Raw genomic sequence first — 15535 nt, 5'->3', positions numbered from 1 at the left:
GATATGTGCACATTACCCACGGATGGGTAAAATGCAGACAACACAGTTCCCTACAGGAAAAATAAAGTACAAACTTGACCAGAGTGGTCATTTTGTGGGCGATAAAACAAGTTTTACCAATTAGTAACACATAAGACTGCATAATGAACATGGGTTTAAACCCAACCACATTACAGGGAGTCTGCAACAACAGTTTCATTCAGCCTCTATACGGTTTCTCTGTCCTAGAGCTGGGACTTTTCCATACTTCGTTATTATGTCTAAACCTTTATCCTGGATTACTAGTGCATCTCCACAGACACTTAGGTGTGGTGTGTGTGCACCTGATGCAAATTCAGGGTCTGGGCTACACAGACCTGTTTATTTCCAACATTATCATTTCCCTGCCAGTCAAATCAGCCATAATGGGGCCCTGAGCAGCAGGGCACAAGCAGCCATATGATATTACAGACATGGCCAGCACAGGGTTGGACACAACGGATCCCCTCCGCCAGACAGCGTTAAATGATAACTATATTCAAAACTTCAGAACATCCTTTGTGAATTCAACATGAGGGCATATCATGTGCATAATGCATATCATTTTAGGCAAATAAGCATTATGCTCATGTTTACACTTCAGGTAAATAAGTATTATGCTCATGTTTACACTTCAGGTAAATACGTATTAAGCCCATGGTTACATTTGCATTATTTTACAGCAATATTCAAAATATTACTTTTAAACAGTTCATATTTTATATTCAAATTTGGAGCATGTCCTGCATAGATAGCTCTAAGCCAAATCACACTATTGGCCACACAGATAATGTCAACACAGCAAACACAGCATATCATATCAACACATATTATATGAAAGCCATCAACCAGGAAACAAAATCAGCCTTCAAACATGTCGGAGAGGAAAACAACCTGCAACATGACAGCTGAGAGCAACAGAGAGGCATCACTTGAGAAATGTCTTCACATACCTTCCTCTTGACATGGTAATGAAAAGCTCGATCAGTGGCACCCAGGTGTGTGCTACAGAGCAAGGTGAGGCATTCCTATCAGTCGGAGCGCAGCGCAAGAGTGAGATACAGCACTTCCTGACAGTCAGCACACTACTTATTCACGTCCCCATCAAGAACAGCCTCTCATCCTCTCCCTCTCTCTCTCACACACACACACACACTCACACTTTTCTCTCTCTCTCCCTCTCTCTTTCTCACTCACACCTCTTTTTCTCTCTCTTCCCCAGTTCCTCTCTGTCTCTCTCTGTCATACATACACACACTTTTGTCTTTCTGATTCTCTCTCTGTCACACACTTTCTCTTTCTCTCTATCTCACTCTCTCTCTGCTTTTGAGATGTTTGGATCATCCTTGCTCATTCAGACAGAGCTGGGATGAATCATATGCCACTCCCACACCTAACGAAACATCCTTCTAAGGCTTCCCTCTCCCCTTCTAGGATGCATGCACACACACACACACACACACACACCTTTTTTACGACTCAATAACAAAGGCAGTGGGAGATCAAATGACACTAATAAGAATAAAAGGCACCTCAAAGATGGAGTTCACCCTGGCATGGACTTTTTCTATGTTGAACAAAAGAGTTCTCTGTTGTGTTTTTTTGACATCAATTGTGGTCTGACTGTGATTAGCACAGAGGTATGGGTTGCGTAACAACTCCCATCTTTATGCCTTGGGCTGTGATGTAACTCTCAACCCCATGAGTCCTGAACATGAGCAGTCTTATCACCAGTATGTTGGCACAGGTTCAGAGCGGGTATATGACTAGTAGTTCATAACCAAATCTGGGGCCTGGCAGGAGGAACCGCTGGCTGAGCTCATGCAAATGCTCTCTCCTCTCACGAATCCACCATGACACCAGTGGAGCAGAGAGAAGCAACACACACACACACACACACACACACACACACACACACACACACACACACACACACACACACACACACACACACACACACACACACACACACACACACACACACACACACACACACACACACACACACACACACACACACACACACACACACACACACACACACACACACACACACACACACACACACACACACACACACACACACACACACACACACACACACACACGGCTCACTGCTGCATCTGGCCAATGGAGTGTTTACCCTCGTTTAGCATGACATCACCCGATCTGGGCCTGCACTGAAAGATGTCTTGCATCATGGGCTTCCTTCCTGTCCAAACTCTTTCTGTCTCCTCTCTCAAGATGAAGAAAACAGAAGAATCGTGGAGGAGGAGCTACAGTCACAGGCCTCTGTGAACAACACCAGACACAGCAGTTTGTAAACGATACAAATTGCCGATCCATGTAAATGTACGCTTTTGGGCGCTTTCTAAGGAACTCCTCTAGTGGATGGGAATGCTGCATTCTATAGAACAAGTGTCTTGACAAATGTTTTTGTCACACTGTTTTTTCCCACTCAGAAGCAAAGCTGAAGCTTCGTTTATCATCCCCTCATAATTATGTGTCTGTCCTGAATGGCCCCTCCTCCTGTCAGAGAGAGGAATTGCACTTGACTTTGCTGAAAACCTCAACGATAGCAGCCATTCCCCCTTCAGCCAATTTAGACTTGCTGCAAAAGAAAGAACAAGAACAGAAAGATTGAGTCTTTGTGAGAGCCTTTTTTCTTTCCCTTTTCCCTTCTCTTCCCTTCTCTCCCTCTCTCATTCACTCTTTCTCTTTCTGTCTTTCTTTCTTTTTCTCTGCATGCTCAGTGCTGAAAGACAAGCCCCGAGCTCTGAGTGGGATGGCCCTCTCTCCCCACACAAAGAGGGAGAGCATGTCCAAGGGAACCCATCCCTCTAATTTGTTGATTGGTACTTTTTGTGGCTCGTCATTCAGCTGCGGCCAGAATCTCCCGATGGTGCCTCCAGCTTTCATTAATCAGTTCAATTGAACCATTGAGAGTCAATCAGCCCCCCACCCCCGAGCCCTTAACATTCACGAGTCACCCCTCTCACCGCACTACAAAGGCCACAATGGGCCCTCCGCTTTACATCCAAACAAGGCCATCAGTGGCCCTACATGCATCCCACATGCACCACAAAAACCACACCAGGGGTTCCCAAGAGGCCAATGGAGGGGTAATGGAAGACACAAGGGGGCATGTGGTTCTGCCTTTATCCCCCTTGGGAAAGTCTCCTCCCTCTCCACAGCAGCAGTGGCAAAAGACAGCCCCACTGGGCATGTAGTGTGGAGCGGAGGAGAAGGAGGAGGAAGAGGAGGAGGAGGAGGAGGAGGTGGTGGTAGCTTTTAAGACGTGACTGTGGCCATGGAGGGCTTAGCCACTGAGGTCTATGGGTAACATGGAGTCAGAGGAGGCCACCAGCGGCAAATTCCATTACGCGCCACAAAGCTAAAGTCACCGGAGCGCTGCCCTCTTATTAGCACGGCAGCTTTGCTGTCGCAGCTTGAGTCGATTTGATGTCTGACAAACACTGGCAAAAGGAAAAGCTTGTTAGGGGCCTTTCTCAAACTCTGACTGGCTTAGGGATCCCTGCTGTGCTGTCCACCCCCCCTCCCCCCTTTACACACCACCATGGCAGCAGCAGCCACCCCCTATCAAAGTGGAGCAGGGAAATTGTTAATAATTAGCTGGACGGCTGGTAAACAGGTTAAGAGCGGCAGCGCTGACCAGCGTGGGGGAATTCTAGTCCAGCATTCCAGTGCGGCTGTCAAGGTCGGGACGTTGTTGGTTTAAGTTCAGGTCAGTTCCGGCGCATTCATCACAGAGATGCAGAAAAAGAAGGGAAAATAACCCCCCAAAAAGAGAGAAAAAAACAGGTGCTTAAGACCCCAAACAGCCACTCGTGTGTTGATACTTTTAACAGGCACTTCTGAAGACTCCCCATTTGGTTGCCATATGCTCCACGGAGCTGCAGGCAATGACAGCTTAATTACAGCATTCAGACGCTCAACTACTGACTGGCGGTTCTCTGTCTATGCCCCACTTGCTCTTACAAATGACCCAAATTATGCCTCCAGTTATTTTTAGAGTGAGGTATCTCGTAACGCACGTGTAAGAGCTACCTGTGTCACCTTCTTCTTTATAATCGCCCAGAACCCCCTTCAATTTACAGCAGCGTTTTAAAGACGCTGGTGGATTCTTACAGGTCTACCCAGTAATTTGAGGCGATCAAGAGGCTTCTGAGAACAGAGCGAAGCCTTCTCTTCAGCTAACCGTCCTTAAGCATCAGATGTCAGGAGCGCCGAGGTGGAGAAAGAAAAGAGAAAAAAACGGATTTTCCAGGATTACGAAATGTAGCCGCCACTCAGGAGCCCCAGTGTTTTCTCTCGTTTGTGACACCCAAAGAAAGGTCATGAAAATACAGCGGTCAGCGCTGATGTCCTCTCCTACAGTGGACAGTTCCTGTGTGAAAATACCTCAAGAGCTCAGCCAGCTCAGGAAGAGAATCTCTGGCTGTATGATCAAAGAGGAGCACGAGGAAGTCTTCGCTCCATGGGACTGACTGCAGTACAGCTCTTTACTTAACCACGGAGAGAGAGGGCTGGGACATGGAAGGGAAAGAGTGAGAGATCAAATGAGACAGACCCCAAGCTAAACCCAATGTTTTTCCGCGGGGGTCACCATTGATGCTAGCAAAGCCATGCTGGAGAATAAAGGCAAAAGCACCAGAGCCAATTAGCCTGAGCGCTATTACGGAGGCCCTGGCCCTCAAGAGCCCCCTTCTGTTCCCTGGAGCCTGGGCCGCGCAAATCCCCACTTCCTGTGGCCGCCGACACAAGCCATCTGTGCAGCTGGATGTCAAAGGTGTGAGGCCATTGTAAACTTTACCACCAGCCTGAAAATCCGCAGCAGAAACCAGTGACCCTGTTAGCACTTCCTTGTGGAATCAAGCCACAGCTGCAATGGAAGCTGGATGAAGGGAAGAGTGTGTGTGTTTGTGTGTGTGTGTGTGTGTGTGTGTGTGTGTGTGTGTGTGTGTGTAGGAGTGGATCTGGGAAGAAAGGAGGGTAAGGGGGTTGGTCAGGAGGCGAGATTTTGGGGGTGCACGGGAGAAAGAGGACTGTATTTTTTCAGGGTGTGTGAGAGGGGGTGGCGGGGGGGCTTTCTTCAGAATGAGGCAATGCATTCCCGCATGACGAGGTCAGTGCAGAGCACCGAGGGGGCCACGACAAGTCTCTATGGCAACCTGCAGGACCTCATTAAATGGATGTTAACAATGTGCAGTATGGCATCTTTTTTAAGCAGAGGGTGGTTGCTTATCAATAGCATTTTGGCAGTGCCACAAGCGAAAAGGGCTCCTTCGCAGCTGAAGGACTGTGAAGAATCGGCCTAATTCACTGGAAGAGAAAGCCATTGTTGGCCGCAGTAAAATCATCCCCAGTGGGAGTGATGAGAGAGAGAGAGGACGGTATAGGGGACAATGCGATAAAAGGACAGTAAATCTTGGGCTGGTGAAATTCCACAGGGGGCGAGAACGGCCCTCTACCCACCCCCCTGTCTCCGGGTACAAAACTCTACCCCAAGATAGAAACGTGGGGTGGGGACGGGGGCAGAAATACTCCCATGTGTTGCACCCAAATAATTAGAATATTTACTAAGCAGATGCTCTGGTGTGGTGTCTGCCATAATTCCAACAGCAAACATCCTGCAACTGGTCCAACACAGGGCCATATTTATGTGTGCGTGTGTGTGTGTGTTTGCTGTCTGGTCATTCGCTGACCTAGGGAGTAGGACACTCCCGGAGCCAAGGTCAGTGATCCAGTGGCCTGGAAAATCTCCTGGGATCAGTCCATGGATCTCCTCCACTTCCAGGCCCCAGGGCTGTACAGGCCCAGCTGAATTCCACTGGGGTCAGGGGGCTGTTTTCTTTAGGGTCCGCCTCAGTCTGGGACATTGATCATACGCGCGAGACGAGAGGGACAGCAGGGTGTGTGAAAACAGAGTGGCGTCTTTGTTGTAATCACCACAGACACACACACACACACACACACACACACACACACACACACACACAGAGAGAGAGAGAGAGAGAGAAAGAAATAGAGAGAGGGCCGGAGAATGTTTCTGACTAATGTCATACTGACAGGCATCCAAGGGCATAAACACAGCACATGCTCCAAGTGGTGAATTAAGAAGAAGCTCCTAAGAGGATTGCTGTTGTAAACTTATTAAACTTTGTACTTAAATCCCAGTGGCCAAATCATGTTTTCCAGTACTATGTGGAAACAGCATCACAACACCCACTTCTGACCTTCACCATGAAGTCAATTGTTAGATGACCTTCAATATTGAAAACAGCCAAACCACACAAAGTAATGAGCAGCAGACAGTATGGCAGTGAGGGAGACCTCAGTGCCAGATGATGACTACTGTAGATGTGGGCCGGATCAGAGACAGATCAGGGCCAAATGTGGACTGGGACTAATGCGGACTCAGCTGCTGGCTTTGGTGCAACCAAAACACTCAGCCTCTCCAGTCCAACTGTACAAATCTTTACACACCTGTGGCTCACGCCTGCAGTGAGCTCAAGAGCGGGTGTCACTTTAACACGGCCCTTCGTTCACACACCGCTGGTGTTGTTCTCAGTGTGTGTGTCTGTTTGTTTGTTTACCTTGACACGGAGCAGAGAGCTCTGAGCTCCTCCTTTCAGCAGTCGCATTCTTTCCCTCCCTCCAGCGCTCGCTCTGCCTCTCTCACTTCGCTTCAGTCCCACAGACTGGCCCTGCAGATGACCGGTACGCTTTCACAGCTGTGCTGTCCTCGCCTGGACCGTCCCCACGCAGATCCCAAGCAGGGCTCGTCCAGCAGTCTCTCCCAAGAACAAGGCTTTCAGCAGACGTCTGGCCCCATGCATACCAGGTTACAAACATCCACCCACGCAAGAGATGAGAAGGGGGAATAAAGACCCAGAAACACAGATGCACTGGGGTTATAAATAGAAGGAGGTCCGCGAGCGACAGACTGATAAAAATCCCTGATCTGGGGCCTGTGCCCAGACACGGAGCAGATTAAGAGCAGCGAAGAGTCCGCAGGAGTGGAGCATACAGACGCTGGAGCGCTTAGAGGAACAGAAAGACAGACAGAGAGAGAGAGAGGGTGGTGCATGTACACACACACACACCACACACACACACACACCAACCGCCCAAAGCCCCAGTCCCGGGCCCCTTTTTTGGCGTTGGGGAGGCACGGCCTGGGAAGGAAAGGGACGGGAGAGAAGGGAGCCTTTGACACGAAGGGCATTCTTCAGCCAGGGTGGCAGCTCCACGCCAACTGCCCTCGCCAGCTGGAGAGGAGGGGCAGAGGGACGGCAGAGGGGCAACAACGACGTCTCTGGCACCCGCAGACGCCCCCCCCACCCCCTCCACACTGCCCTGGTGCAGAAGGTCCTATAAATCCTGAGCTCCAGAGTCCAAACACAACAGTGCAGCACATACATATAACCCAACCCACAGCCCTGACTTTGGCGCCGCTCCTGGAATTGTTGGCATGGAAACACTGAATCGTGCTATTGGGGTCCGAGTGCCAGGGTTTGGGCCATACCTGCCAGAGCCTAATCATATTAATTGGGCATGATTCACAGACATTCCTGCACTTGTTTGGGCCTCGCAAAGAGCAGGGGTCCAGCCAACGTGAGCTCCAGCACTGCCACACAGGGCTATTCTTGGCTCTGGGTCAACAGCTACAACTTTACATGAGTGTTAGTCTAGAGATATTAACTGCAAGATGGCTTCAGACAATCGCATCCTGTGTTTAGGGGTGATGGGCCATTAGTCTATTTGAGAGCGGGAAAAAACTCAAACCTCCATAAAAGTCAGATTTAGACCGGATCGAGCGCAAAACTGATCACCGTTGCTGTGGCAACATAACATTCAAGTGAAGCTTGTGAATGTTATCACTTGTGGCTGTCGTCAGAAGTGTTTAGAGGATATACAGTATTATATGAGTGTATAACACAGAGAGATGAGGAAGGACACGTCCACTCTTTATGGAGTGTGAGAGCAGGCTGGGCCTTACCTTCTCCCATTGGGCTGCTGTGGAGAGTCCAGTGGGAGCCCTCTGGCATGTCACTCCCTTAGCTGAGCCTGCTGGAGAAGAGAAGAGAAGAGAAGAGAAGAGAAGAGAAGAGAAGAGAGGGAGTGGGGAGTATGGAGGGAGAGGAGAGGGAGAGGGTGGGAGAGAGAAAGAGAGAGAGAGAGAGAGAGAGGTTTACGTCAAAGAGAATAGACAACCATGGGGAATACACACAGAATACACACAAGATACAGTACAAGATACGGTACGGTACAGGTTTTATCTACAGTGACCTACAGCAATGGAGTGCACTATAATAACCAGAGCACTGAACACAATGTTTGCTTACTAAGGCAAGTGTGCAAAGACAACAAACTACAAGGAAATAAAATCAAATATATATTTCTAATCATTCCGTCCGGTGGTGAATAACTCCTCTATCACCAAAGGCCATGTCAAAAAAACTGTGAAAAAAACCCTTCCCTCCTAACACACCAACACACCTTCCACCTGCGTGTCTGAAAACTGCTAACAAAAAGGGCCTTTCCAGCCATTACGTCTGTAGAGAGCGCTGGCTGTAAAACAACACAAGGGGGGCTTCCAGCCGTCACTCAGCACTCTCTTATTTATGGAGCCCTGTCAGTCTCAGCACTGCGCTAATGATATACACGGCCATGCAGTCATGCTTTTATAGCGCTTGCGTGATCGTGGATCACAGACCCAGACACACAGATGCGTGTGTGTGTGAGCTCCTCATGGTCTCTGTGTATATGGTCTGTGTGTACATGATATGTGTGTGTGTGTGAGTGAGTGTGTGTGTGTGAGTGTGTGTGTGTGTGTGTGTGTGTGTGTATGTGTGTGTTCAGCGTAGACACACAGTGGTGTTTCCATGGGTCTTATCTCTCCGGTCAGAGGGGGAAGAATTCCGCTCATTCCAGCACACAGAGTCATTCAGTGTTCTGTGCTCCTCTGTGCCAGACGCTCGCCAACGTAAAGCTCTCTCTGCCGGGGCTCGGACACTCCAAAGGACTCATGATGACCCTCGTATGGGCCGCGCGCCACTCCACATCTTCACTCTCTTTTCTACTCCTTCTTAAGGAGTTTATTTTCATTCACCGGTTGGTGTCTGTTCACTGTTGTTGGTATTCTTCTTTACTAATCTCACTTTTCTTTCAGCTGTGGGACTAAGATTTATTTTTAATTAGCATTTTATTCTTTTGCGCAGCGTGTCTAATTCTTAAGTACTTTTCCCCATGTTCAATCACAGCTCAATTAAATTTTTACAGCATCTAATAAAAGGTGCTTCCCAGGCGCCCCGACACCTCTGTTTAAATGATAGATGATGGATACAAGTTAACGCCGGGGTTCACCCTGAAAACCCCTTTAGGATCTCCCCCCTTATTCGTCTCCATTTCCCCCACGTCTGCAGATAATACCTGTACAGTGTGTGTGCATTAAGTGGACCAAGAGGCCAACTAAATCACGGCCACTCTGGGCTGAAGAAGTCCAGATGGCCACCTAAAGAATGTTAAGCTTTTCAGGACCTCTGTCAAAATGAAAAATCCTTATGACGCACAGTTTCTGTAGGCTACAGCGAACTTAAACATTTCACCAGGTTCTGGTCTGTGTGGCAAGCTTGGGACAGAGGCCGAGTTGAGAGGGTCCGGAGGTTGAGGTGCTGTGGCCAACAGTCCAGGCAGAAGCACCAGCGCTCATTACATCGGCCCAAAAGGGGAAGAAGTTCCAGCTGCAGCAGAAGTTCAAAAAAGTCTTCTTCTGTTAATCCCCCGGCTAGCTCTCTCATGTGGATGAGGCGTGTCAAAGCGCCAAATGACTGTTTCCCACATCACTGAAGCCATTGCACAGGCCTGCAGAGGAGATAGTCTGTGTGTGTGTGTGTGTGTGTGTGTGTGTGTGTGTGTGTGTGAGAATTTGGGGAGGTGGGGGGAGGCTGGGTTAAATCTCCATTCCCAAATGAAATTGAATTAAATTAATCCACAAGACTTCACCTCTGAGGGCCTGGGCTGTGATTCCTGGTGAGCTATCATCACAGCCGTCGGGGGCCTTTGAAAGGGCCGCATACTCTGGCGCAGGCTACATCAGAGCTCGGCTGAAATTCTTCAGGGATTAGGATGGACGGACATTGTTCCGGAGAGTGGGCTCGTCATTGGTCCGAAACGACGGCCTGCCGCTGCTGAAGGGAGAGCAAAGCTTTCATGTCACGGGAGGGTCAGCATGAGTGAGTAAGCAGAGGAAGCAGAGGAAGGCTCCCTCACTTCCAGGCCACGGCCACAGCCACAGCCACACTCACATCATTATCTAGCCAATGCCTCCACTGCACACACAGTACAGAGGATGGAGTGGACAACAAGTGCAGACAGACATGTTTCAGCATTCTGTGAGCTCTCTGGGCCTTGACCCCCATGACCTTGGTGGAGTTTCTACCAACTTGCTTTCAGCCAACTAGTCTACAGAATCCCTTCCTACCAGAGATTACACTAGACTTTTCTGGACAATTTCCCAAAATTCTAGAAAAAAAATCAGATAACTAGTTCAAAACTCAGATTCTTCCCTCAACCTCTTAGCTCAATATCCACTGCATACACTCATACATACATACTCAGTATTTAGTATTTAGTGAGGTGACTGTCATAGAGTGAGTGAGTGAGTGAGTGAGTGAGTGAGTGAGTGAGTGAGTGAGTGAGTGAGTGAGTGAGTGAGAAAGAGTGCTTCACAGTGAATGGGAGAAGAAAAACGCTTGTAAGAAGTTTGGAAAAAGGGGGGATGTTCATTGATCTCAAGTTCTGTTGGCTTACAAGCCCCATTCATTCATCTCAGCCCGTATTGCTAATAAAAGGGCGATTAAGGATTACTTTGCTTTGCCTGAACACAAAAGCACACATATCATTCTTTGAGGTCCTGCTATACTCAGGAATGTTTGTTAAGTTTACACAGCCAACAATGCCCACTTCAAAAAGCCTGAGTAGAATTCCCCTCGAAAATAGGAGACTCAATCGGTCATCTGGCCGGACATGGATAAGGCCAAATAGCCTAGATCATGGAAAACGACTGAAATTCAACACAAGCCCTTCCTAAAAGGGCCTGAAATGTCACGCATGGTGGTTTAAAAACATGAAGTTAATTAGGGAGCAGTATCTAGTGTGTAGACTATACTTTTTCATTTGTACCACCTGGGATACAAGTTTGCCTGGATGTGCGTGGCTTTTTTGACATTCAAAAACACAGCCATGGAACATGGAAAACGTGGCCAAAGACAAAGCAGAGAACGCAAGCTTGACAACATAACTCAGGCTTAGCGGGGCTCTCACAGTATTCCAGGACCAACGAAATCATTGAACAAAAAAAGGAAGCTTTTAAAGAGAGAGGGAAGAAAAAAAACACACAACAAAAAGACACAAAAAACATTGTGGTTGAAACAAGTGTTACAAATCAATTCCAAAACTTTCAAAAACTTTCGCTCTGTATGACCGCTGTTATTGTTTCCATAATCTCCGCTGAGTAAACACCCCGCAGGCCGATGCGCCGTTGTAATTGCTCACCTGGGTCGAGGCCAGACACCCGAACGGCACACACACACACACACACACAAATGGAGAGCATTTGTTCCCACAGCTGATAAGTGTGTTAACCGAGGGGCGAACCTCCCAAACGGAGGCCTGGAGCTTGTTTCCTAATTGGAGACAGATGTGGAGGGAGGGAGGGAGGGATGGAGGGAGATGGAGAGGTGGTGGGGGTTGAGGGGGATCATATGGACATGGGCTTAAAGAGTGGAAATGGAGGGCCTCCTCCCCACACTCCCATCTCTCCCTCACTCCCTCTCTTTTTTCTCTCACTTGTTCACTCTCCCTCATGCCCTGTTCTCTCACACACTTCATCAAGCCCTCCCTCTCTCCCCATCTCTCTCTCTCCCTCTCTCTCTCTCCGTCCCACTCATAGCCCCTCCATGCGCCTTCCCTGTGCTGTGTGCTTCTCTTTTTCACTCTCTCTCTGTCCATCTTTCTTTCTCTCTAACACACAATCTCTCCCCCTGCACCCACCCATGTTCCCCCACTACTTCTCCCTGTCTCTCGGTCTCTCTCTTGACATCACTCTCCTAAAAGTCTACCCCTCTCGCTCTCTAAATCTTTTCTATCTACCTCTCTCATTCGCTCCTTGTAGCTGATAACATCTCTGACAGCAGATGATTGTGGAATCTTGCTGGGTCTGAGCGGGCGCTGTTCCAGCTGCTATCTAGGAGCCCTGTAATCCCCACATGTTTCCCCCCCTCAGCACAGGGCCTGAGCTCAGGCTCAAACAGCAGCTTATCTCAAGCCCTTGAGGAGAGCGCAGAATGGACCAGACGCACACTTAAACATACTGTATAAGGCATTAACAATGCTATCAAAGTAGTTCTCCCAACAGCACAGGTCCTGGTGTGTGTGTGTGTGTGTGTTAAATGTCAGGCAATAATGGCAATTTGCCTCATGAATTTGTTCACTTTGCATGTGAAATGTGAAATATTTATACACAGAGATGTCTGTCTGTGTGTATAAATACAGTATGTGTGTGCAGAATATAAAAAGTCATAACAAAACTCACACACAGCCTCCTGCACTGTTACGTAAGGTGGTCATTGTTTAATTGAATTACAACCCCTGGCAGAAAGAAAAACGTGCATCTCATAAATAATCTCCTGAACACAGGAACTGTAAACAATCTTTTACGATTTCTCCTGCTCCTCATTGAGAAACTTCCAAGAAACCCTTCCTGTGGGTATAGGCCTGGGATACTGGTATACTGGGATACCCATGGTTAACCTGCCCAAAGGGACCAATAAAGTGCAAACTGAGCCAAAGTTAGCCCTTAAGGTGAGTACGCCCTTCTCCCATTCTCTCCATGGGGTCAGAAAGGTCACAGAGATGGAGGAAGGAAGTGCATCATATGACATGCTGCTGAATATGATTTCATTTTGCACCAAAGCACTAAAGCAGAGATAAAAGAGATTAAAAAAAAGGGGTGGTCCAGTTGGAGTTGCAGCTGTTGGACAAAAATTGTTGAACAAGGATGATACGTGACTATGTTAAGTCAAATCCAAGGTCAGCTCAAGTAACATGCAAGCCAATGGTCATGCAGGTTCATCAGAGCATAGAGGACAAACACTCAAAAACTCTGGGCAACTTTTACTGCACACTGTAAGTGATTTCACTGAGCATTTCTTACTAGCGTCCATCTGAGTATATATTATCCCCATGTGCACTCTACACCCTCCTTATAAGTGTCCTGATGCCATTTTAGTCACTCAGAGCAGAGCCCAATACAGTCCCAGAGCATTTTTTCCCTGAACATCAATTTTCATGATGATATCAGAATGTCAAACAACGAAACTGACATATTCCAGAAAAGCATCACTTTGGACACTTTGTAGTGTGTGCTTCCCGGACGCAGTTCATCACAATACTTTAAATACACACTTCCACACAAAGACATTACTTGGGGAATTGACTCCGCCCTGTCAGAAAGCCTCATCTGAAAGACCACAAATAGCCTCTGCTCTTAACATCAGCCATCCTAGCCGGCACAGGGTCCGTGAGGGCACTGGGGCCCCTCGAGACTTGCTTGCAAGGGCGATGAGAACGCTTCCCAAAAAACGCCGTCATAACGTTTACATGACGAGGAGGAGGACGGGGGTTTAATGCCCTCCCCCCACCTCCCAAAGAAAAAAAATCCCAACTGACAAACTAACTGTGGCTGCGGAGATTTCTGGACCGAAACAGTCTTTATTATTTCAGTGGTATGGTTTTGTTTATCTAGCCTGACCCCATTCTTACCCTTTCCCAACCACCCTGCCCCCCACTCAAGAAAATCTCACACGGCTCACACAATGCTGGGGGAGCGCTGCCTCTCCCACACCACACCACACCACACCACAGCAGCACTCTGCGTTTATGACACAGGTCAACAGCTCGCCGTTTGGCCAACCACAGGAGGATACGATAAACCACAGTCTCTCTCTCTCTCTCTCTCTCTCTCTCTCTCTCTCTCTCTCTCTCAGCATCTGTAGTGTGTACGTACAGCACACATATTATTTCCTTATGATCTCATTACACACACCCACACACACTTCGTCTATCAATACTCAGTCATCATACAACCCACCGTTTCAGTAATACGACACTTGAGCCACTAAAGCACTAAATATTAGGCAGCACAGACCATGAACTGACCCTTCAGTTTCTGTCCCTAGTGCTAATAATTAACAGGACCTCTTCACCTTCAATGAGAAGCTCTTTCTGGGTAAAAAAGTCTTGAGTTTGAAAAGGGTTGACATTCATCTGGTACCAAAGTATAGTGTGCACACTGTGTCACTCTAAGGATCTCAAAAGACCCAATTCCCACAATGGGGTAACACAAGGAAACCTAATATTCAAGTGAATTGGACCTCTAAAAAAGGAAATGTCGCAGAGCACAAATCATGTCATGGAAAAGACTTGACCGTGAACACAACCATTTTAGAAAGTGGTCATTAAGTCACCTTGTTTATCTTGCCTTGAGTGGTTAGTCCTTGAGGGCGGCCTGGGAAATGGGGCTTGTACACGACAGCAGTGAATGTATGTTTTAAGACTAATCCTCGTTCAGCCTCAATCAGACCTTCCCAAGGTTTCTTATCTTGTCCATGTAATCCACCACTAAGTCCTTATAAAATAGTCAAGACCTGGAACGTCCAGACTCATTTCTGGCAACTCAGACCCCTTTGTTTGGATAAATGCCAGAGGGTTTGCTACCCCATTTTCAGCTGCTTGGATTTAAATGGCTGCTTTTGGCATCTGTAATAAAGGCTCTTTACAGTCGAAACAATATAAAACTGTTTGATGATGATCTCACTTTGCTCCACACAGATGTAAGTCATTCTGTCTCAGACAGCCAAAAAGCTTCCAAAGGAAAGTGACGGTTACTGAGTCTGTTTCAGCTTCTGTTATAATTTGGGGCTCTGGTGGTACAGACCCAGTATCAATTTCACTGAACCTTACTAAACGAGGGGCAGGAAACAACTTATTTTAATACAAAAAGGAATGTTTCATCCAAACTACACTTCTACGAAAGGATTCTTTCAGAAAACATTCCGTTTCTTCTTATAAAGGAACAGAATAAAAAATACAATGCACCGTGGAACCCCTCTCATCAGTTTCTGGACTCTCTCTTGGCAGAGTGGTTCCTCATAGGTTCTCTCTTTTAGGATGACAACCCAAGAGTGCCAGACATGTTCTATAAATAACCATTCCACACCAGATTATGAAGAAAACAGCTAAATTTGCCTCTGTGGGAAGAAGCAATTAAGTGTGTACGCCTATTTTTAAATTGTACTTTCAAAAAATTCCACAAATGGCACCAAATTTGGTCCTAAAAGAGGATCCTCAGCATAGACATCCACTGTATGAACTAGACCAGTCACATGACAAGACTCTAATTTCCATTAGAGATACTAAAACCCATCCAGCA

At 47.5% G+C, this 15535-nt stretch overlaps 1 protein-coding gene across 1 annotated transcript in view; it reads right to left on the bottom strand.

Annotated features, from left to right (window-relative positions):
• The window catches only part of LOC134067227 (pleckstrin homology domain-containing family G member 3), a gene marked incomplete in the record, with an annotated part of 50365 nt that overhangs the window by 32941 nt on the left and 1889 nt on the right, over nucleotides 1–15535 (bottom strand). The window contains 1 exon segment of the mRNA XM_062522369.1: nucleotides 8042–8112. Within this exon segment, the coding sequence (XP_062378353.1) occupies nucleotides 8042–8090 (49 nt within the window).

This window comes from Sardina pilchardus, chromosome 20 (assembly GCF_963854185.1).
Source record: "Sardina pilchardus chromosome 20, fSarPil1.1, whole genome shotgun sequence".
NCBI classification, from domain to species: Eukaryota; Metazoa; Chordata; class Actinopteri; order Clupeiformes; family Clupeidae; genus Sardina; species Sardina pilchardus.
Note: the sequence above shows the minus strand (reverse complement) of the source record. Positions and strands in the feature narration are given on the sequence as shown.